The sequence below is a fragment of the Vulpes lagopus genome, chromosome 21 (assembly GCF_018345385.1).
Source record: "Vulpes lagopus strain Blue_001 chromosome 21, ASM1834538v1, whole genome shotgun sequence".
NCBI classification, from domain to species: domain Eukaryota; kingdom Metazoa; phylum Chordata; class Mammalia; order Carnivora; family Canidae; genus Vulpes; species Vulpes lagopus.
In genome coordinates this window covers 38798509-38821111 of record NC_054844.1, presented here as the reverse complement: position 1 = coordinate 38821111, position 22603 = coordinate 38798509, and the positions used below count along the sequence as shown (strand labels likewise).

The following is a 22603-nucleotide window of genomic DNA, read 5'->3' as shown; positions in this document are numbered from 1 at the left end:
TCTAGACTTCATGAAACAGAGAGCATCTTGCATGGGAATAAATGTGTGCAAAGTCATATTTGCGCTCAGCAAGGAGCTGAGAAGGAAGGCAAAGAAGCTACTGAACAGCCCTATGGGTCTCACAAAGTCCTTGGACACAGATCCTGTGCTTTATTCATTGGAGAGCCCTTCAAAGGCTCTTTCAGAACCTTTGTGCTCTTCTCTACTGCAAAACAGGTGTCCTCCTACAAGATAGTAATGGCATTTTCAGTAGCAACTCATTGAGAAAACGATTTTTAATTTTTTTCTTATTAAATTAGTAGCTCCCTTAAAAAAAAAAGACTTATTTCATAAATCACAGCAGCAATCTGCACATGGGAGAGACTTATGATTTAGTCTTCAGACACCGTTGGGCTGGTAGATTGGCAGCCCTGTTAGAAAATGCCAGATCTCAGCATTTCTTTCTCTAGTACTGCACGCCGGATGGCAGTCGCTGTTTGATACAGTGATTGAGAGGAACAATGTCATAAGGTTAACCTTGAATCTTCTTAACTTTGTCCTTTTGGAGCAAATCATTTACAAACTTTGCTACTTTATTTTTTTTTTCATACTCTTCAGATGGATTGGAACACTTTGTGTGTTCCATGGCTGAGGACAAGAGTCCTACTGAGCAACCATAGCCAACCAATTATAATCAGAGGGGGTATGGGGCAATAGTTACAACCATGAACTCTAGAACTGTAATGCCCAGGCCTGGGTACCAGCTTCAGCACGTGTTAGCCGTGTGACTTTGAGCAAAGTGCGTAGCCTCTGGGGCTCAGGTCCCTCATCTGCAAAATGGGGATAATTGCACCTGCCCTAAGAGGTTGTTATGAGGACTAAATATGTGTAAGCTAATATTTAAGAAGCATTTAGCAGAGTGCCCGGTACATTAAAAATTCTATTTTTAATCCATTTTTATTAATATGATTTTTTTTTTCTTACATAAAACTTGACCACCAGGATTTCCAGCTCCCCAGCAGACTAGAAGTTAACTGCTAAGGGGAAGAAAGGTCGCCTTCTACAGGCAGGCACCCATAAGAAGAGACAACACGTAGCTTACCAGAGAGGGGGAGACCGAAAGCGATGCAAAGGAGCACAAGAGCTCCAGATCATAGCAGGCTGAGTCATACGGTGCATGGACACAGCCCTGTACAATTCTGAGGTCATAACCTTGTTCCTGCAAAGTCCAGTAATTGTTCTGAATGATACCTCTGAATCACCAAGAGAAGGTTATACAATGTTACAGGTGTTCTGTTATAAGAACCTTATTCTATCTTGAAAATATTTCAGTCGCAATTATGTAAATTGAAAGGGTAAGCTGGGTTCAGTTCCCCAGTGGACAGGCATTTGATGTGTGCCACCCTCACATCGTAAGGCACATGTAGTATTAGTGCACTTCTCCCTGTCATTTTCTGAGCAAAGGACGATGGCTAGAGCTTCGTAGGTATGATCAGTGTGGATGTGTTGGGTGTCCAATCTCTCAGACTATTGAGCAAACACCATGGCCAGGAAGCCTCGCTGGGCTGGCCATTAACGGGGAAACACAGGGAGCCTATAGTTCTAGTGAAAGATCTTAAGAAAAGAAAAGAAAAGAAAAGAAAAGAAAAGAAAAGAAAAGAAAAGAAAAGATCATGAACATCCTAGGTTCTCTCTATATGGGCATTTATTGGAGCCTGTACTAACCAGAAATATTACAGAGTGGAAGACACTTGGGTGCCAATGTGCGTGGGAAAGACTGGACATACCACAGAAATAAGAAATGAAAGCTCAGTACAGATCAGGACAATCCAGAAAGGCTTCATGGTGAAAGAGGGCTATGGGTTGGGTGCTGAAGAAAGGATAGAACTCGGGGCACCTGGGTGGCTCAGCGGTTGAGCGCCTGCCTTTGGCCCAGGGCGTGATCCTGGAGTCCCAGGATCGAGTCCCATATCGGGCTCCCTGCGTGGAGCCTGCTTCTCCCTCTGCCTCTCTCTTTCTGTGTCTGTCATGAATAAATAAATATTTTAAATATATATATATATAAAAGAATAGATAGAACTTGCACAGCTGCTGGGGAGGGAAGGCCCAGCAGGACAGGCATCCCGTGTAAGTAGAAATGCATTGGCGAGACAGAATGGGTCATGTTCGCCGGTCAGTAATCTCAGCATAGTCACAGAAGCTGTGTCCAGAGGCACTAGGAAATGAGGTTGGAAGGTTAGGAAAAAGTAAAATCATGGGGAATCTTGACTTTAATTTGGAGCACAGTAAACAGCAAGGATCCAGAAAAAGGTTCTGAGCAGGAGAGTGACATCATAGAATCACAAGAGATTATCAAAGCCCTGTCAAGCCGAGAAGCGTGTCCACGGATGCCCGTGGCATGAATCGCAGAGCTCCCTCCCTCACACCCCACTCCAGCCCCATCACCTCCTGCACCCACCCTCAGGTGAGCAGGGACGATCAGACACTTATTCTTGGATTCCCCAGGTAAGGGCCTCGTACCTTGCCTTGAATGGAACACTCCTTGCTCCTTCCTCTTCCACCCCACTTGACCTCTTGGGGTCTGAGCAGACACCCACTGTGGGAGAGGGTTGGCAGCTCTTTGGGCAGGTGAGTCACTCACCTGGGCGTGGCCTCCCCCAGTCCTCCTCTTAGTATGGCTTACCTCAGCTATGGAGGGAACTTGCCATCCTTCGCCCCTGGTTACCCACTCCCACCTCCCCCCCACCCCCCATAGGCTCTCCCTCACCTCCCAGAAACTTCTTTCATTCTCTTCCTACACGCACACCTGAGGGGTCTGGGCCGGTGGGCCTCTCCTGAAGCCCAGAACCCACCCACTCTGGGGTTCTGGTTCCTTTCCCTGCTCTTGTGAAACTCCCCAGTTCTGTGGGCAGAAGTGCTGGCAACACCAGCACAGAACAAGTAGCTACAGGCCAAGGGCCCCAGTGCCCACTCCTGCCGTCAGCACTCTGCAAGCCCTGGCCAGGAGGTCTGTTTGCCTGGCTGCCGTGCCAGGCATCCCTGCTCGCAGCCCTGCCCTCCCGGGCAGCGGCCCAGCACGGTGAGGTGGGCACCACCCCGGAGGCCCCCGCACAGCATGATGGTGGTGGAGGGTCTCCCCGTCATCAGACACCCTGGCTAGCAGCTGGAGACAGCTGCAGATCGGAGCTTCAAGGTGTTATCTTTGGGACTTCCAGAGGGCTCAAAGGCTTCCTTGGGCAGAACTGTCAAGACTGGACAGGCTGGAGGAGAGGTTGTTTTGCAGGGAACCAAAGAAGCAAAGTCTTTCTAAGTTGGTCAGAGTAGATCAAACGCCCATGCCTGGAAACTTGGACGTGGAAATGCCCTTGTAGAAGGGTCTTTCAGCATGTCCTGGCTTCCGACCCTGGGACTGGCCACAGAGGGACTCCCACCCTTCCTCCCCCAGTGTCTCCCTCAAGATCTTGGGCAATGAATGTGAGGGGTAAGAGACAGGAACCACCATTTAATGAGCAGCTGCTCTGTGCAGGCCTGCATTCAGTTCTCAAAACTGTCCACCCTTCAAGGTAGGGGGTATCACCCTGCCGCCCCACATGCACACACCTTTTGGAGGAAGGAACCACAAAGGGACCTTAATAGAGGTTTTATGGAGCAAACTTCTTGTTGGATTAGTGGGGTAACCAAAGCGCTGAGAGTTCAGTTTGCCCAGAGTCGTATCACTTGCTCCTGAGAACCCAGACTCGCTAATAATGCCTGACCATCCCACCTCTCAGTTCCTTTTTCCTCCTCTCTCATGCACCTGCCTTTTCAATAGGAAACCCAATTTTCCACCTTTATAGTGGGCTTGGAGCCCCCCATGGCAGTAAGTGGCGGGCCCTAGGAGCTCCGAGGGTGGAGGGTGAGGGGATTGGCCCCTCCCATCTGTTTGCCTTTAGCACCTGGAGTAAGGGGAGCTGCAGGCCCAGCCCCCCCAACATCTCCCTTCCTGCCCCACAGTCATCTTGACGGATGAGGAGGTGCAGCGGAAGCGGGAGATGATCCTGAAGCGGAAGGAGGAGGAAGCCTTGAGGGACAGTCTGCGGCCCAAGCTGTCGGAGGAGCAGCAGCGCATCATCGCCATCCTGCTGGATGCCCACCACAAGACCTACGACCCCACCTATGCCGACTTCACCCAGTTCCGGGTACATGGCCTGGACGATGAGCTGTGGGGTGGGAGCCGGGGCGGGGTGAGGGGGGAGAGGGATGGAGGGCCGCGGGGGGCAGCCAGCACCGGGCAGGGTGGAGGCTGCTTTGGCCCTGGGGAGGCCTCCGCCCCCACAGGCCTTCCTTCAAGCCTCCTGTTGGAGATCTGGGGCAGGGTGGGAGGGTGGCCCCAAATGTGCACTTCTGATGCTCCGGCTTTCCCTTGCAGCCTCCAGTTCGTGGAGATGGGGGTGGAGGGAGCCATTCGTCCAGGCCCTCCTCTGCCCACACGCCCAGCGTCTCCGGGGACTCCTCTTCCTCCTGCTCGGATCACTACCCGGCCCCTTTGGGTGAGCCCCCCGCAGCCCCTGCCCAGCCAGGGTCCCTACCCAGCCCCTCTGGGTGAGCCCCCCCGCAGCCCCCACCCAGCCAGGGTCCCTACCCAGCCCCTCTAGGTGAGCCCCCTGCAGCCCCCGCCCAGCCAGGGTCCCTACCCGGCCCCTCTGGGTGAGCCCCCCGCGGCCCCCGCCCCGCCAGCGGAGCCCAGCAAGAGCCCAGAGCTTCCACAGCCCACCTGTCCTTGGCTGTGGATGAGAGGACAGCACTGCCATACTGTGTGCCACACAGTGTCCTCAGGTCAACCCCCCGTTTTCTACAGCTCAGGGCTAAGTAGCCCGAGAGCCCATGCTGGGGAAGAAGCCAAGCTGGGGTCTGGCCGGGCAGGGTCTGTCTGGGGGGTCCCTGCTCTTTCCTCCCTGCCAGGCTTCTGCTTCTGCCCCCCTCCATGTGCGTAATCTGATTCCTTTAAATGATATTTTGAGCCTAGGCCTTTTAGGGGATTCTGGTTTGGGTTTTTTTTTTTTCCCCAGTATCCAATATGTTTATTGGGATATAATTGACATAGAACTAATTGTATTAGTTTCGGGTGTGTGCTACACAATAGTTTGATACATGTATATATTACAAAATGATTACCATAAGTAGAGTTACTACCCATCATCTCAGAGTTACAAAGTTTTTTTTTCCTTGTGATGAGAATTTTTAAGATCTACCCTCTTACCAACTTTCAGATATACAGAACAGTATCACTGACCATAATCATCAAAGGTTTGGGGCGGAAGGAGAGCAGGTGGGGCCCATTGCAGCTTCCCTTCCCCCCATCCCAAGCTCTGGGGGACCGCTACAGCACCTGTCATCTCCAGCTCCTCCTTATGGTCCATTCCCACCATCTCCTCCGACTTCCTGCTCCATCCTCCCTCTCCCCCTGTCCTTCATCCCTCTGCCTCTCACCCAACCCTACCCTACCACCTTGTGCATGGATCCCACAGGAGGGCAGGCATGGGAAAACCCCTTTCCTCTGGGGAATGAGGACCCTCAGATATGGTCCTTCCAGACTTATTGATGGATCTGTGCCCAGATCCAAAAGAGGTGGAGAGGGTCTCAGTGTCAGATGGACAGGAAAGGATAGCAGTGGAGCCAGACATGGTGTCTACCCACCCGGGAGTAACAGGAGGGACGTGGTCAGGGACTAGAGGGAAGCTGTGACCCTTGGAGAGATTGACGGACCCTTGGAGATTCTTCTCAAGTGTTCATCTTCTCTCCCCACTTGGCTGCTCTTTTCCCTTGGTGGGATATGTATTTGCATCAATGAGGATCAGTCTACATGTTATACATTCAGCTTTTAATAATCCCGTATTATTTGGGAGTTTTGATACCCTCATAGGTTAATTGATTAGGTGCTCAGCCCCACCAGTGGTATGTTCAGGATAGCATCTATTTATTTTAAAGGGGTGCCCGGCTCAGTGGTTGTAGCATGTAGTTCTTGATCTTGGAGCCATGAATTCAAGCCCCATGTTGGGCATAGAGATTACTTAATATAAAAATAAATAAATAGGGGTACCTGGGTGGCCCAGTGGTTGGGTGTCTGCGTTTGGCTCAGGTTGTGATTCCGGGGTCCTGGGATCAAGTCCCACATTGGGCTCCCCATGGGGAGCCTATTTCTCCCTCTGCCTAGGTCTCTGTCTCTCTGTCTCTCCTGAATAAATAGATACCATCTTTCAAAAATAAATCAAGGGATCCCTGGGTGGCGCAGCGGTTTGGCGCCTGCCTTTGGCCCAGGGCGCGATCCTGGAGACCCGGGATCGAATCCCACATCAGGCTCCCGGTGCATGGAGCCTGCTTCTCCCTCCGCCTGTGTCTCTGCCTCTCTCTCTCTCTCTGTGACTATCATAAAAAAAAAAATAAATAAATAAATAAATAAATAAATCAAAATAAATAAGATTCAAATCATTGGCACTTTTAATTAAAAATATTAAGCAGAAGTAATACATGTTTATTGTAGGCATTTAGAAAAGATAAGCTAGTTATATACATATAAAATAAAGATATATTTTTATAAGTGTAAAATCTTTTATTTTTTTTTAATTTTTATTTATTTATGATAGTCACAGAGAGACAGAGAGAGAGACAGAGACATAGGCAGAGGGAGAAGCAGGCTCCATGCACTGGGAGCCCGATGTGGGATTCGATCCCGGGTCTCCAGGATCGCGCCCTAGGCCAAAGGCAAGCGCCAAACCACTGCGCCACCCAGGGATCCCTGTGTAAAATCTTTTAAAGATTTTATTTATTTGAGTGACAGAGAGCAAGAGAATATGAGTGGGGCTGAGAGGGAGTGAGGGGCAGCAGGAGACTTCCCATTGAGTAGGGAGCCCGATGTGGGGCTCGATCCCAGGGTCCTGGGATCATGACCTGAGCCGAAGGCAGATGGTTAACCAACTGAGCCACCCAGGCATCCCCCCACACCTTTTTTTTTTTTTTTTAAGATTTCGTTTATTTATTCATGAGAGACAGAGAGAGACAGAGAGAGAGAGAGGCAGAGACACAGGCAGAGGGAGAAGCAGGCTCCATGCAGGGAGCCTAACGTGGGACACAATCCCTGGTCTCCAGGATCAGGCCCTGGGCTGAAGGTGGCGCTAAACTGCTGAGCCACCCGGGCTGCCCCATCTCTCCCCTTTTGAAGGATTTTATTTATTTTATATGTAAAATCTTTAAACCTACTACCCAAAAGTAATCACTATTAACACTGTGATATATCTATTTCCCACCTTTCTTTTTCTTTAAATGCATTTGTATATTTACAAGTGAGATTATGCTATACAAAATCTGGTAATTTTCTTTTTTCTTTTAACAGTACATTATATATCATTTTCATGTCATTCAATATACTTCTAGAATATCATGCTTAAAGACTGATTAGTATTCTGGGGCATGAATGTTCAATAGCATATCTAATCTAGATTGTGTCCCAGATTTTCATTAAGATAACAGTATGCTTGTGGCTAAATATTTGCACTTATTCCAGATTTTTTTCCTTATGATGAATTGATGGAAGTAGGATTACTGGTCAAAGAATATACATAATTGGAGGCTTCTGGTGCCTGTAGTCAAATCTCTCTCTGGATTACTTTGCACAAATTTATGCTTCGTTTAGCGCCGCATGGCATAAGGGTTGCCTAATTCCCTGCATCTTACAAACACTGGCATCCACATTTAAAAATATTTGTTTCTAGGCTATAGGTGACAGTGTAGATGTTCTGTTCTGCAGTCATTTGATCATTAGTGAGGTTGAACGTTGTTTTCCATAAGTTCATTGGTTCCAAATTCATTTTTGAATTGAGGTCATTAGAAACAACATGTGATCTACAAAATCATGGCTTGAGGAAATCTCATTTCTTGGAGTATCTCTGGTCTTTGATTTTAGTGCCTTGCTCTGCTTGCAAGAAAAGCCAGGGGAGTCTTAGAAGAAAGGCTGGGCTGAAGAGTGACCTTGGAGACAGGCAGGCACTATGGCATTCCTGGCTAGCCCTGACGCTAGGGCATGGGAGGTCCTCACAGGGCCAAGCAGGAGGGCACCTGACTCAAGTATCAGCAGCTCTTTCTCTTTCCTCATCCTTCCCCAGACGTGATGGAGCCAACCAGCTTCTCCAATCTGGATCTGAGGGAAGAAGACTCAGATGACTCTTCTCTAACCCTGGACCTGTCCCAGCTCTCCATGCTGCCCCACCTAGCTGACCTGGTCAGTTACAGCATCCAAAAGGTCATCGGCTTTGCCAAGATGATTCCAGGGTTCAGGTAAGAGTCAGAATCCTAGATTGGTGGAGATCACCAATCCACCGCTTCCCCAAATAGAGACCCAGACCCTACCCCAGACGGCCTACATCACAATGTCTGAGAAGTACAGCCCATCCAGCGTTATTCTGCAGGCCAGCACTGGAGAGCTATCCAAACCCCACAGTTTCTGGATGACAGAACAGAAGCCCAGAGAGGTTCAGTGGCCAGTCAGGATCATTTTCTAGTCTCAGAGCCAGTATGTGTCAGAGCCAAGGTCTAGATTTCCAAGTTCACTGCTGTGGACACTTTAGCTGGCTTGGGTCTAATCCTCATGTTAACCCTTTAAATTAAACCTTCATTAACCCTCCACACCAAAATCTGAAACCAAAATGAAATGATAGGAGAAGGGGTTGCACAGGGGACTTGCAAAATAATTTAGGGATCCCAGAGAAAGACAGATTTCCTGGCACGCATAACCTGGACCTCCTTCACTCAAATTTCTGTGAAAAGGCCTTTCCCTCACCATACTGAGACCTTTTGCCAAAACAGATAGGTGTAAGGAATTCTACTGGAGTAAAGATCCTGAGTTTTAGATTCGTTGATGCATCTCATTCATTCAGCTGTTTCATTGTTTTGGTAGTAATGACACATATACTTCTATTTAAATAGCTGTGCATCGTTAAATATTCTTAAAGTAAGAGAGTGTAGGCGCTTTTAGAGGAATGTTGGGAGGTAGTTATATCTATATTGCCATATTATTTACACCGTTTGGAGCATTGCCATGCAATATATATATATACAATGTGGTTGAGAAATAGGAAGAAATCACTAGTAAGCGCTGTTAGCATGAGTTCAAGGCGAAGTATTTGCAGTTGCCAGCAGAAGGGGCTTGTGAGTGCTTTCTAGATGCTGATGCTCAGATTCAGTGCTGGAATTCTGGGAGCCCCCAAATTATTTGACATTGGCCCGCTCTGAATGCAAACTCAATGCAACGTGCTGTTTATTGTTTGGTGACTCTCTCTGCCACGCGAGGAAGCCACAAGTTAGTGTCTCAATGACTGCATTGACAGCTAGTTGGTGATCACTCAGAGAGCCAAGCCCAGTTCTTCCCAGTTTGTGTCCGCCCTGAGACAGCCGGGCTCTGTGTTATTTTTGCCTCAGCAACCCAGATGCCAGAGGTTCTCCTATGCTCTTCCCCCAGGAATTCATTTGAAAATTGTAAAGAAGAGAAAAACATCAAACTCGCTTCCTGCATCCCGCCGCCCTTGAGATGCCCTTACTGCTTTGCCCATTTTGGTCGCAGTGAGAACAAGGGCCACTGTGGCATCCAGCAGGAGTGAGCTACTGAGTGTCACCTGTGAGCTCAGGATTGCACTGGGCCTGGGATTTACCCTCCAGAGCCTTTCCTTGGAACTGACAACACATTCCGCTTAGCACGAGTTCCAGCTCCCTCCCACACTCTTCTACTTAGTGTTTGCAAACTAGGTCTGTTCCAAAGTCTTGTTTTGTGTAAACAGCTAAAGACAAAAACACTTCAAGGTGCCGATGGAAACATGGTAGCACCTGGCTCCTATCCTAGTTCCAGAGAGCAGTCCTCATTTCTCCTAGCCTGGTAGGGGAGCTGGAGTACAGGGCCCCCCAAGCTCTGTCCAGAGGCTCAGATTTGCTGCTTCGAGGTGGTGGCTAGGATTGCACACATGGCAAAGCTGTCCTTCAAAAAAACCATCCATTTAATCGGATGACCCCAATGCAACCCCCGCCCTGTAGTAACCCAAACCTCCATTTTTCTCCCATGCCCTTGGCCCCTGGCCCTTCCCCTTGCCTCACACACCCTGACACAAGTAGCACAACCCACCCCTAAAGTCTCTCTCCAGGAATGAGTTGTAGTCTGCCCCCTGGCTTCTGTATCCCGCCTCATTTTCCAGGGCTCCCTAGCCTAGCCGGGCAGTCATGGCCAAAGTAAGGTATATAGGAGTCGCCACTGACCCAATCCAGCTACTGATCTAAAATAGGTTACATTGATCCTACCCATGCTTGGGTTGGCTTTTCTCTCTCCAGCCTGACTTAGGAAGTCTCAGAATGGAAGATGTTCCAGTAAAAATGGAGCAGGCCTTACCAGGAGCTCTGGGGGTGGGGGAGACACTGATGTGGATACTCTCTGTGACTGGACAGAGGTGATGTCGGGCCTGGATGGAGGCCAAAGGCCCGGCTCTGGTGGACCCCAGCGGGGGCCAGCCCCACAGCTCCCCAGCTCTGCTGGTTTCTGTGCTTCAGGGTTCTGTTGTTCCAAGAAGTGAAAGAACAGTGGCTATGGCCCTGGTGTCTTTGATCCTGCTGCCTGTAGGCAGGGGTGGAGGGTGTGGGGAGGGCAGGATGAGACTTCTGTGTGGGTGAGTGCAGGGGGGGTGGCGGGGGCAGGCTGAGACTCCAGCGCAGGCGTGGGACCAGAGTGGGGCGGGACCGAATGGGCCGGGCTGGGTGTGAACTGCACTGTGGTCAAGGCCTGGGCCCTGGTCCTGCTTCCCACCTCCCCTCCCTCGGCCTCTCAGCCTGCACCCCACAAATCTCCCTGCCTCAGCGCCTCAGAAGGAAGGCCTGGAGGAAGTGGTCTCTGGAGCAGCATCCAAATGGCCAGGAGCGATCTGGGATCTAAGAACCAAGGACCTCCAGGTTTCGTTGCAAAGAGAGATGGAAGAGGGACCAAGCCGAACCAGCTAGAGCCTAGCCCTCTGGGCAAAAGGCCTTTGACCTCACTACCATTTCTATTCCCAGGGGCTCCTTCCTGGTCAGAGGCCTGAGGTCACAGTGTGTCCCTCCTCCCATGTCCTTTCCTCTGTACCCCTTGGTCACCTAGTATAACAAACAGCTTTCCTCCATAAGCTGTGAAGGATACAAGCTAAGTAGGACACAGTTCCTGGCCTCTAGGGCTCAGTGTCTGATGGGAGAGATAGACATTGAGACAATTGCGGTGAAGAGATAAGAACCGAAAGAGGCCTGCTAGAGGTACCGTGGGAATGCTGGCGAGGAGGGACCGGGAAGACCAGACAGTGGCACGTCTCCAGAGTGTCTCACAGGTGCCCAGAAGCAGCCGGCCACCGGTGTGAAAACCAATCAGGGTATATAAATATTATCCAGGTCCAGGGAGGAGGCAGGGAGCCTGAGCTGGCACCTGTCAGCAGGAAGGAGATCTCTGACCGATTTCCCCTTCATTTCCACCTGTACCCCCACCCACTACTATCCCCTCTGCTGGCTGTGAGTCGCACATAGAAAGTCCCTGGATTGCTGGGCCATAATATGAGGCCGTTCTAGGTTTGCTTTCATAGAAGCAGCCTGTCTGGATCACAGCAGGCAAGGTACCACTAAAGTCTCTCTGGCATGGCACAAGTGGATGCTGGTTCCCTTCTGGCCATCCATTTCGAATGGGCCATTGAATGAAAGGTTACATACAAAGAAATGCCCTACAGAATTGCTTAAAATGGCAAAAATTAGAAGCACCCAAAATGTCCCAAAATAGGTGGCGGGAAGACTGGTTAAATAACTTGTAGTATGTTGGTAAGCTGTAATTGTATGCAACTCGTTATGGACTGGGCTAAAGAAATGTTCGTGGTGTAGGAAATGGGACACAGAACTGCTATGAACTCAAGTATGTTTTAAAAAGAGAGATTGGCAAGGCATCCGGGTGGCTCAGTTGATTGGGCATCAGACTCGGTTTCTGCTCAGGTCGTGAGCTCATGCATCCTGAGATGGAGCCCCAAGATGGGCTCCACACTTCAGCAGAGGGTCTGCTTGAGGGTTCTCGTCTTCTGCTCCCTCCCCCCAACTCACATGCTTGTGTGTGCAGGTGCATGCTCTTTTTCTCTCCTTGCCTCTCACAAATAAATAAGTAACTTCTTTTTAAAAAAAGAGGGAGATTTGCATTTTAAAAAAAAGATAGGAAGGAAATACACCCAAATGGTCATTGTGGTTATGAGCAATTTTTATTTGCTTTTATATTTTTCCTGTATTTTGCCAAGATTTAATAATGAGCATCTTTTATTGTATAATGAGGTAAAACCCCAATGAGGCATCAGTGTTTATTTTTGTGTATTGAGCATCAGGAGAAAAGTGACAAAGGTGGTGAGATGTGTGACCCCGTGTCACTGGGGCTGTCTGTCCAGGAGAAGATGCAGAGGAGCATGGTAACTTTCTTTAAATGATTAAAAGATGCCCCATGGCTAATGGAGAAGTCTGGTTCTGTGCTCCTTGAGAGGACAGAACCATAAGCAGTGGATGCAGCTCAATAGCAGAAGAAGCTGGTAGCCCAGAGGTTAACAACCTCATGGCTACATCCAGAGACCACCAGTATCCTGGCCCCAGAAGGACCCTGCATCTGTAGGGAATGCTGAAGAAGGAAATGGAGCACATGCCTTTAAGATCACAAAACCTTCCAACTCTAGTGCTTTGAGATTTTTTTCAGGGCAGACCCTTTGTGGCCATCCTAGCCATCACCTGTCCCCTGTTGATACGGAACTCTCATCAGTGAACACCCAGTTCCCACCTTTCTATGCAGCAAAGTGCAGCCATGGAGAGGATGGCAGCCCTTCCACAGGATATCCAAGTGGAACTAGACACTCAGGGAGAGAAAAGGAGGGAAAACTGGAAGCAAGCAGATCTGTGGGTGCTGCTTGTTCCTTGTCATTGTTCAGGCAAGCCCAGCTAGTGACTCAGAAGAGTGGAACTAGTCATCGGCCTCTTGACTCATCAGCACGCAGTTACTGACCTTCTCGTTGTGCTCAGTGCTCAATAATCTAGTGTGGGCAACACTGAGGTGATTGAAGTGGTGTTGGCCCTCAAGTAGCTTGCAGTTCAAGCTGCAGACAAGCCCATGAAGAGCAGAGCTGAAGGAGAAAGGGCAAAGCAGCCGTGCAAGCCGCAAGCTGTGAAGAAATGGCTCTATTCTCCTAAAGGTCACTGGGTGGTGGGGAATCTGACAGACATCTCACCGGCTTCAGAGTCAGGAAGATGTGGTGGTGCAGGAGAGGAGAAAGGGCTTCCTTGGCTGGAGCTGTCACATGCCCAGAGGCAAGCTGGAGTAAGAACACGCACAATGTTGAACAGGGAGTGGTCTGAAGTTGCTAGGATAGAGGGTTGGTGGAGTTTGTGAAGGGAAGAGGGCTGGACAGACAGGTTGAAGCCAGGCGATGGAGTGCGGGCTTGATCCTGAGGGGGTTGAAAGTCAGTGAGGGTTTCTGAGCCCAGGCGATATCTTCCTACAGTCACCATAAGCAACATGGAAGAGAGACCCAATGGCGATGTGATCCCAGAGTGCGAGTAACAGGCAACTGACAAAGATGATGGAGCTGTGAACCAGAAGGGTCCCAGTGGTGGTGGGAAGGAGGCCAAGGGCTCCAGAGATGTCCTGGAGACAGAGTTGGCTGAGCTTTACTTCTGAGAAGGACGAGAGGACAGGAGGGGGAGAAAAAGAAGGCATGAGAGGGGTTGAAGACGACTGTGACCATACCTCCATATTCACGCTGTAACCCTGAGGGCGTCCTCAGGCTCTTCTTGTCCCTAACAGCTCTGGCCGCTTAGGCCCGGGACACTTGGCTTGTGTCAAGCACACCTGTGCTGCCTTAGTAAGTGAGCTCATTTACTTCCAGCCTTGCTGTCCAATCACAGCCTTGAGTTGTTCTCCCTCAGGAACAAGTTTTTCCCTCTCTGATCAGACCACCAACTCCTCAATGAAGGACCCAGGGCACTCCACTGATTTGCGTGACTTGAAGTTCTTGACCAGTAACCTGACTCCTTCCTGCCCTCCCTGGCAGAGACCTCACTTCTGAGGACCAGATTGTGCTGCTGAAATCAAGTGCCATTGAGGTCATCATGTTGCGCTCCAACCAGTCCTTCATCATGGACGACATGTCCTGGACCTGTGGCAGCCAGGACTACAAGTACCGAGTCAGTGATGTGGCCAAAGGTACCTTTGGGCCCCACTTCCGCCCTCTTCAGCTCCCAGAATCTGGTCCTGCCCTTTCTGGGGGTCATAGACCCTGATGAGGCACATAGGAGGGATTAGGCAGCAACAGGGAGAGAAGGGTGAAAGGCAGACCTAGGCAGGGTTGGAGGTGGGTGGGGTTGGAGGGATGGTTTGGGTAGGTGGCTCCTCAGTTCTGCCCACAGCTTCTGGCCATCTCTCTCACAGCCGGACACAGTCTGGAGCTGATTGAGCCCCTCATCAAGTTCCAGGTGGGACTGAAGAAGCTGAACTTGCATGAGGAGGAGCATGTCCTGCTCATGGCCATCTGCATTCTCTCCCCAGGTATGAGGAACTCGGGAACCTGGGAAGGGGGAATATGAAGCACTAAGCCCTGCTGAGGGCCAGCAGGGTGGTCTGGAGGGCGGAGTGAGCAATAGAAGAGAAAGATTAGGAAACACCCACTTTTCTGGGTTTGCACAGCCCATATGATATGTGTATGTTGAGGGGTCCCTCACTGCCTTTGGCCCTGAGACCACAGGTAATTCACAGGTGGGACTCTGAGGAACCAGATAAATGGGGTTTCTCAGGATACAGACAGGTCTAGATGTTCCCAGTACTCAGGTTCTGCCTTTGTTGTGAACTGGACTGTACTTTGCTGACACTTGAGATCACCTGTGGGGTAAGGTATAAAAACTTGGGGCTTATAAGATGGTTCTGCCTAGAAAGCTTACCTGACAGATTTTGGAGGCAGTGTGCTCAATCTGGTCCTTGGGCTCTTCTTCTGTTTGTTGGGGTAGGAGGAGAGAGAGAGACAAGCTGAGGAGGAGGTTATTGTGGTCCTGGGGATGTTATATGGGTGATGAGGCCTAAAGGGGGGAGCCCTGCCTCTGCCTATGTTGAGGGAACAAGCAAATGGCCTCTGATCAGGGATGGGCTGGGGACCCATGAAGGGAATATGGGCTCCCCTCTCCCTGCCCAGCCAGCATTCACTCATTCATTCCTTCATATATCCAGCAAAAATTTCTCAAGCACCTGCTAGGTATCAGGAGCTGTGCTGGGCTTTGGGATTCAGCAGCAAACAGGACACAGACTTTTATTCCATGATGTAACATTAATGTTTCCATGAGGAAACATTAAACAATCACTATTATTGATAATTTTAATGTGATGCATTTTTTAAAATAAAGACATGTATGATACTATAGCAGGGTATAATAGAGGGAGAGAATTTGATGCAGTCTAAGGACTAGAGAGAGGGGCTCATCAGGAATGGCCCTCTTGAGGAAGATCTTTTAAGCTGTTATCAAAAAGATTTGTAAGAGGCAAAGATACAAGAGCTAAGTTAGGCAGAGGGAACACAAATGTGAAGCCTGGAGGCCAGAGAGCATGGCACATCAAGATACTGATGGGAAGAGGGAGCATAGGGATGCCTGGGTGGCTCAGTGATCAAGCATCTATCTGCCTTCGGCTCAGGGCGTGATCCTGGGGTCTGGGGATCGAGTCACACATTGGGCTCCCTGTGAGGAGCCTGCTTCTCCCTCTGCCTATGTCTCTGCCTCTCTCTTTCTCTCTGTCTCTCATGAATAAATAAATAAAATCTGAAAGAAAAAAAGAAAGGAAAAAAAAAGAAAAGAAAAGAAAAGAAAGAAAGAAAGAAAGAAAGAAAGAAAGAAAGAAAGAAAGAAAGAAAGGAGACAGAGAGTTGAGCTGGAGATGGGGTCAGGTGAGACATGGGGCTTGATCCTAAATGCAAGCTGAAGTGGTTGAGACGCTTGAGGGAGGACTGTGGGGTCACAGGTCAGCAGTCATACAGGGGTGACCTAGGAGGCTGCTGAGGCTGTGTGTCTGTCTGGGCATAGGGGTACTGGAGAGATTGAAATATTAAGGGACCTGGCTCCAAGCTCCTGTGCCTTCTCCTGCCTCCCTGTGCTCGCAGACCGTCCCGGGGTGCAGGATGCTGCGCTGGTTGAGGCCATCCAAGACCGCCTGTCCAACACACTGCAGACCTACATCCGCTGCCGCCACCCGCCCCCAGGCAGTCACCTGCTGTACGCCAAGATGATCCAGAAGCTGGCCGACCTGCGTAGCCTCAATGAGGAGCACTCCAAGCAGTACCGCTGCCTCTCCTTCCAGCCCGAGTGCAGCATGAAGCTCACACCCCTTGTGCTGGAGGTGTTTGGCAATGAGATTTCCTGACTAGGGCGGCCTGCAGTGGCTCTTGGGTGGGGCTGTTCCTCTGGGGCCTTGTGCCCTGGCCTGGAGCTGGCTGCTGCCACACCAACCCTCCCTCACCCCCTGGAATTCAGCCCTTCCTCTCCCATCTCCCCTCCCCACCCAACCCCTGTCTCCTGCCCAACCTAACACCAGGCTCCCTTTCCTGCAGGCCACAGGCTCCCCACCCCCCCACATCCCTTGAGACCTCAGTCATGAGGAATTGCTGTTTATTTGACACAGAAACTCAAGTGGGGGCAGAGGGTAGACGTTGAAGGTGGGGCCTTGCCCAGGGATGACCCTACCATTCCAAAAGTGGCTGCTGGCTGATGCTGAGGGAACAGTCAGACAGGAGAAATGCATCCATTCCTCAGGGACAGAGATACCTGTACCTCCCCCCACTCCAGGCCCATCCGTCCATAGCCTTGTGGGGATCTCCTTCCCCTGCCCCACCCACCATACATCACTAGCCAAAAACCCCACCCCTCACCCCCATCCTACTCTGCGGCCAAGCTGTGCTGTTCTGTCCCAGGGCAGCGTGCCATGATGGGGTCTTCTCCCTTTGCCTTCCTGCCCCTGGCCTGCCTAGGACACTCACTGCCAAGGATGACCAAAACCAAGGTGACAAAGGTCACAACTCCCTCCTCACCCACCTCTGCTGGCCAAGGGGCACTCGCCTAACACTTCAGTGCCCACCTTCATCCCACTGCTATGGTAACATTCTTCCCAGAAGTAGCTATGGTAAGGTGGGCTTTCTCCCCAGGCAGGGGCCAGCCACTAAGGCCACAGCTCAGCCACTGAGAGGCCCACAGAGGATGAGAGCAGGGCCCAGGAAGTGGGAGACAGGCAAACCCAGCCCCACAGCAGAATGGTAGATGGTGGCCACAGCTGTCCCTGTCTCCAAGCCCATGGCTCCTTGACCTGCATCTAAGAGGTTGGTGGAGGCAAGAGCTCTCCTCCCAACCATCTACATGGCAAGACAGAATTGCCCCAGGGTTGCAGAGAAATGCCAAGCAGCATCCTCATCCTCACCCTGCCAGTACCTTAGTTCCCACCCAGTAGAGAGAGAACCATGGCTGTGGGTGCCAGAGAGACCTCATCCTAGGATGGTCAAGGGTGATCTTGAGATGGGCATACTCTTGGCTTACCAGCGGGGCCACCTCTTTTCCACCTGGCAAGGTGGGATGGAAGAGAACCCAGACCCCAGCAGCCCAGGCCATGCTCTCCCCACCCGTGTAGGTGTATTGCAAGTGTGCTGGTCCCCAGAGACCCAGGAGCTAGTGCTCCAACACCTCACTGTGGGTGGAGGGAGTGCAGGCTGGCCTCTGATGGCTAGGCAGAGGGAGCCTCTTAGGGGTGGAGTCATGTGGGTCTGGTTCCCTTCTTCTCACTCCACCACCCCAAATTAAAAAGTGGTAAGAGGGTCAAATTCCATTTTCCCTTCCAGGGCTGGCCCAGCCCAGGAGGTGGGAAGTCTTACTCTGTTTACTCTGGGGCGGGGTCCCTGGGTGAGTGAGTTGTAAGCGTGTGGGGTCACCACAGAGGAGCTTCCTCCAGGAGCCAGAGGGGGTCCCTCGGATGGTTGCTCGAGTTTGGAGAACACAACTGCATTCCCTGTCTCAATGGGGAAGAGTTCCTGGATGCTGCCTCCACCCTCTGTTGTTCTCTGAAAGCCCTAGAAGCAATCACATTTCCACTGTGAGCACAGTCCATGTCCACCAGGCCCGGTGTTTCTTCTGGTGGAGAAGCATCCTGCAGCCATGTTTCGTACTGCACAATACCTTCTATATGGCCAAGGCTGACGTTTATTAGATATGAGTTGTTTTCAGAATCAGACCCCATTTTGTACTACATTCTAATGTAGCAGGTAGTAGGCACCACTGATTAGGAAATATTTATGGGGGAAAAACTTACATTGTAAAAAAAAAATCTGTACATCAATTATTGTTATTGTCCTGCTGTGATTTCCCAAATTAGGGAGAGACCCTTGTTGGATTTAGCCGCAGCAGACATTGGTCTAGCCCGCTGGTCAGTGGGGGAAAAAAGGCTTAAAAATCGCTACTCTAGTTCAACTCCCTATAGAAACCAACACTTGGAGAAGGGTGTGGTCCCCTAAGCTCAGACGCTGGTTAGAAGGAGCTCCAGGGCTGGGCCTGGTCTGTGGACTCCCTGCCCAGTGCTCTATTCACTACACCAGGCTTGAGCTCAGACCCCACATCCCCCTCCCCTGAAGGCTGACCTAGTCCCCTAGGGGACGGTCTGGATTTTAGACAGCAAATCTAGACCCTGAACCCCTGCCCTCCTTCCCTGCTGACCCATCAGGAGGATGAGGAGGGACACCTCAGCCTGTGTCTCAATGTGAATCAGGACCAACCCTCTCTCCCCCCAACCCTCCAAATGTGGCCCTGGCCGGACAGGGTCTCTGCCTCAGCTCTGTATAATGCTGTTGCCTTATCAATAAAGTGCATTTGTCTTTGTAATGTTTCCACCTTTCCAATTCTCCCTCTGGCCCTGGAAACACCAGCTCCTTGGCCCTGGGGCCTGCGACACCTGCTCGCTACCAAAGGGAAGTCTAGGAGTTGGGGGAGGAAAAGACAGGAGGAGAAGTGAGGTTTCACAGGACTGAATTGGGAGAAAATATTATCATCTATTCTATTTCCGAATGAGAGAATAAAGGTGGACACTTATAAATCGAAAATGTTTAGATTATTGGAAATGCTGGAAAGTGTGCACCTAAATGCCGAAGGCGCGAGATTCTGGGAGATGGGAAAATCCTGCAGCTGGCTAACTGGAAGCGAGTCGGGGAATCCAAGGGAGGCCAACCGAGAAGGTTGGAATGTAAGACAGATGCGGGGAAAGGAGAAAAGGAGCAAAAGAAAGCTTTAAAGAGTGGCTCCTGAGTGATTTCCAAAGAGAATAACAAGTTGGCAGAGATTTGTCAAACAAACGAAGGAAGCTTAGCTTACGGCAATAAAATGAGCTTATACTTACATTGCACTTACTTTGTGGCAAGTCCTGCTGTCAGTAAAAGCCTCTTGCAAACCAACCTTCTTTATCCTTACACGGACTCCCGGGGCAGATGGACTACTACGAACCCCCTCTGACAGCTGGGTGACTTGCCCAGAGCCACACTGGTGGTAAGTGACAGAGATGGGATTTGAATCCTTGGCAGCTGGCTCCAGAAGCCATTATTTAACTGCTGCCCTATGCTGCTTCCAACTGGGTTGAGTAGCCTGAAAAATGACAATCTTGTCAGCTCTCTGCCCAAAAGGATGTAAGGGCAGTTCCCACTCCCCAAGTAGGCCCTGACATGCGGAAATTGGCGGTGATCAATCAAACGGTGCTCTACTCACAGAGAGCATGTGGTCACTTGCGTCGGGTCCAACCAAGTGTGACACTTACCTGACAACCTCAAGAATGAAAACCAGGCAGGCACCTGGGTGGCTCAGTGGTTGAGCATCCACCTTTGGCTCAGGGCGTGATCCCGGGGTCCACATCGGGCTCCTCGCAGGGAGCCTGCATCTCCGTCTCTCTGTGTCTCTGCTTCTCTCTGTGTGTCTCTCGTGAATAAATAAATAAAATCTTTTTTAAAAAAAATTAAAAAGGGCAGCCCCGGTGGCCCAGCGGTTTAGCACCAGCTTCAGCCTGGGGCGTGATCCTGGAGACCCAGGATCGAGTCCCACATCAGGCTCCCTGCACAGAGCCTGCTTCTCCCTCTGCCTCTCTCTCTCTCCCTCTCTCATTAATAAATAAATAAATAAACTTTTAAAAATAAAAATAATTTTAAAAAAAGAATGATAACCAGGCCACTATGCCAGTCGGTGACTTGGAGAATTGTAGGTGACTCCTATGCACAGACAGACTCCTGAGGGACCCAGAGGAGCTGAGGCACCGCACTCCGTTCCCCAAGGAGGTGAGCTTTATGATAAAGGCCGCATTCCCTAAACGCAGCGAGCACAAGTAACCAACCAAACACACAGCACTGTGATCTGCGAATGGGGAAATAATGCTCAGCAGGTGTATTTATTTTAGGATATGTCGGTTTGTCTGGAAACCTGTAGATGTGATGTACTTGAATTTTTCAGAAGTATCTGTAAAGATCTCAGACGAAAGGCTGCAGTGTGTCAGCACAAGATGGGATGGTAGTAGAAGAATTGGGGGTACGGCCTGAGGGCTATTTTGTCATGAAAGATGAATGGGCGTCGAGAAGAAAGTCAAGAGCTGCCTAAATGGGCATGTCTCTGGCTGGAGAAGTATGAAGAGGAAGTTCTTGAAAATCGCCAGGAGCATCTGATTTAGCATTTTATGGGTGATGGAGAGGAATACAGAATCTCCAAGGCTGCGAGTTACAGTACACGGAGGGGAATGCACCCCTGAAAGGCCTTATGGCTGGTTAGGCGAAAGCGACGTTGGGTTTTCGTATGGCAAGCTTTGGTTCTACACCTGTGCTGTTTGGTAGAGCAGCCAGCAGGTGACTATTGAACTTAAAATTCATTAAAAATAAATAAAAGTGAGCATTTAGCTCTTTGGTTATACTACCCACATTTCCAGTGCTCAGCAGCCCCAAGGCTCTGGGAGTGGACAGTACAGATTCTACAGATTCAGAACATTTCCTTCGCCGCCCAAAAATCTACTGGGCAGCGCTGGCCTGCACACAGCATTCCTGTCTGGCCCTAACCGCGGAGGATATGCTTCTGTTGACCTGTTGGACAGACAGCCACCGTAGTGAACTGTAGCTTTCCCTAGAAGCTCTAAAGGAAACAGCCTCCCTTTACAGCAGGCAGGGCTGCAAGGGGAGTGCTGTGAACAGGTCTGCTCCTTAAAAGAGACGAAGAGGGAAATCACAGGCTGTGGGGTTGATAGTTGGGGGTTTTATGTGGCATAGATAGGTCAGCAGTGTGCTGGGCCATACTGATTCCTTCAGGCCCAGGAGGCAAGAGGACAAGGTCGGTCTGGAGGGGCCAGAGCCCTCTGGTGGGTGTCTCTGGCCTCAGCCAGGGCTCCTTGGAGGCTCTCTGCAGTGTGAGGTCTGTCTCTCCGCGTGGCCAAAGGGAGGTCTCAACCCACCCAGGTCCTTTCGGTGATTAGTACTCAGCGTAGGTGAGAAGCGGTCTGTGCTCCAAGTGACCCAGAAGTATAGGGGGATGTGGACCAGCGGCTGGCGGGGGGGGGGGGGGGGGGGGGGGGGGGTTCCTGAATCTCCATATGCAGACGGGTCATACGGGACATAGGGGATAGTGTGGCTCCTAGGGTTCCTGGGAAGCTGACTCTGAAATGCAGAATGAAGTACCAGGACAGGAGTTTATTGAAGAGAGGTCTCAGGACCACCAGCTTCGGTGGTAGGGAAGCAAGTGGGATCTCTCCCATGGCCTCAACTAACCCTTATGGGGAGTTCTGAGACTGGGATGACCCTCAACCCCGGGGTTGAGGTGAGGAAGCTGGCTAGCTGATGCAAGAATAAAAAAGCTAGGGACCATCTGGTGCTTTTTCCTACATCATCTTGAACGTCGCCACGAGGTGGTGCTACTGCCCTAGAGGGCCAAGTTCGAGCGCCTGGCTTGGCCTCTCTCCCTTCTATCGCCCCATCTCCGGCTCCTGCCTTCCTCCTCTATCTCTGTGAGGACAGCTGAGATCAGCTAGGCCCTGACTCCCGCTGCTGGAGGCCCCTGGTGCTGTTTGTGTCTCTTCACACCAGGGACCAAGCAGGATGGACAAGGGACTTGCTCTCTGGCTTCCCAGGCTGCCTCTGGAATCACAGCCAGCGGAGAATGTGACACACCTTAGCCAAGGTGTGTCCCCCCTTAGACGGAGCTCTTGTGGCTCTGGACATTTCCATGCTGGCTCCAGGTTCCCTCTGACGTCCACCCTGCTCATGCAAGCCTTTAGTGCTCTCAGGCCCAAGAGCTGAGCTCATCGCGGAGGTGACTAAGACAGTCACTGCCCCCAAGAAAGGTACAGTCCGATGGGAGAAGACAGACCTGCAGAAGAGCACCCCCACAGCCCAAGTAGATGGCAAGGAGAACACTCGGTGCCATGAACGGTTGGGTCACCATCCTGGCACTGAGGGAACTTGGGCAATTTGCTTAACGATTTGGAGCCTCCAAATCTTCATCTACGCAACGGCAACCGAGTAGTGCCTACTTCAGGGTTTGTTGTTGTGATATAATC

General features: G+C 50.7%; 1 protein-coding gene across 2 annotated transcripts in view; it reads left to right on the top strand.

The window, feature by feature from the left end:
- VDR (vitamin D receptor) overlaps nucleotides 1–18919 on the top strand; it is a 56840-nt gene extending 37921 nt beyond the window's left edge. For both annotated transcript variants that reach the window (XM_041736234.1, XM_041736233.1), the window contains 6 exons: nucleotides 3973–4157; nucleotides 4388–4508; nucleotides 8118–8289; nucleotides 14073–14224; nucleotides 14450–14566; nucleotides 16161–18919. In XM_041736234.1, coding sequence (XP_041592168.1) covers nucleotides 3973–4157; nucleotides 4388–4508; nucleotides 8118–8289; nucleotides 14073–14224; nucleotides 14450–14566; nucleotides 16161–16420 — 1007 coding nt within the window. In that variant the 3' untranslated portion in view covers nucleotides 16421–18919. The remainder of the gene's footprint in view (nucleotides 1–3972; nucleotides 4158–4387; nucleotides 4509–8117; nucleotides 8290–14072; nucleotides 14225–14449; nucleotides 14567–16160) is intronic.
- The last annotated feature ends 3684 nt before the right edge of the window (nucleotides 18920–22603 follow it).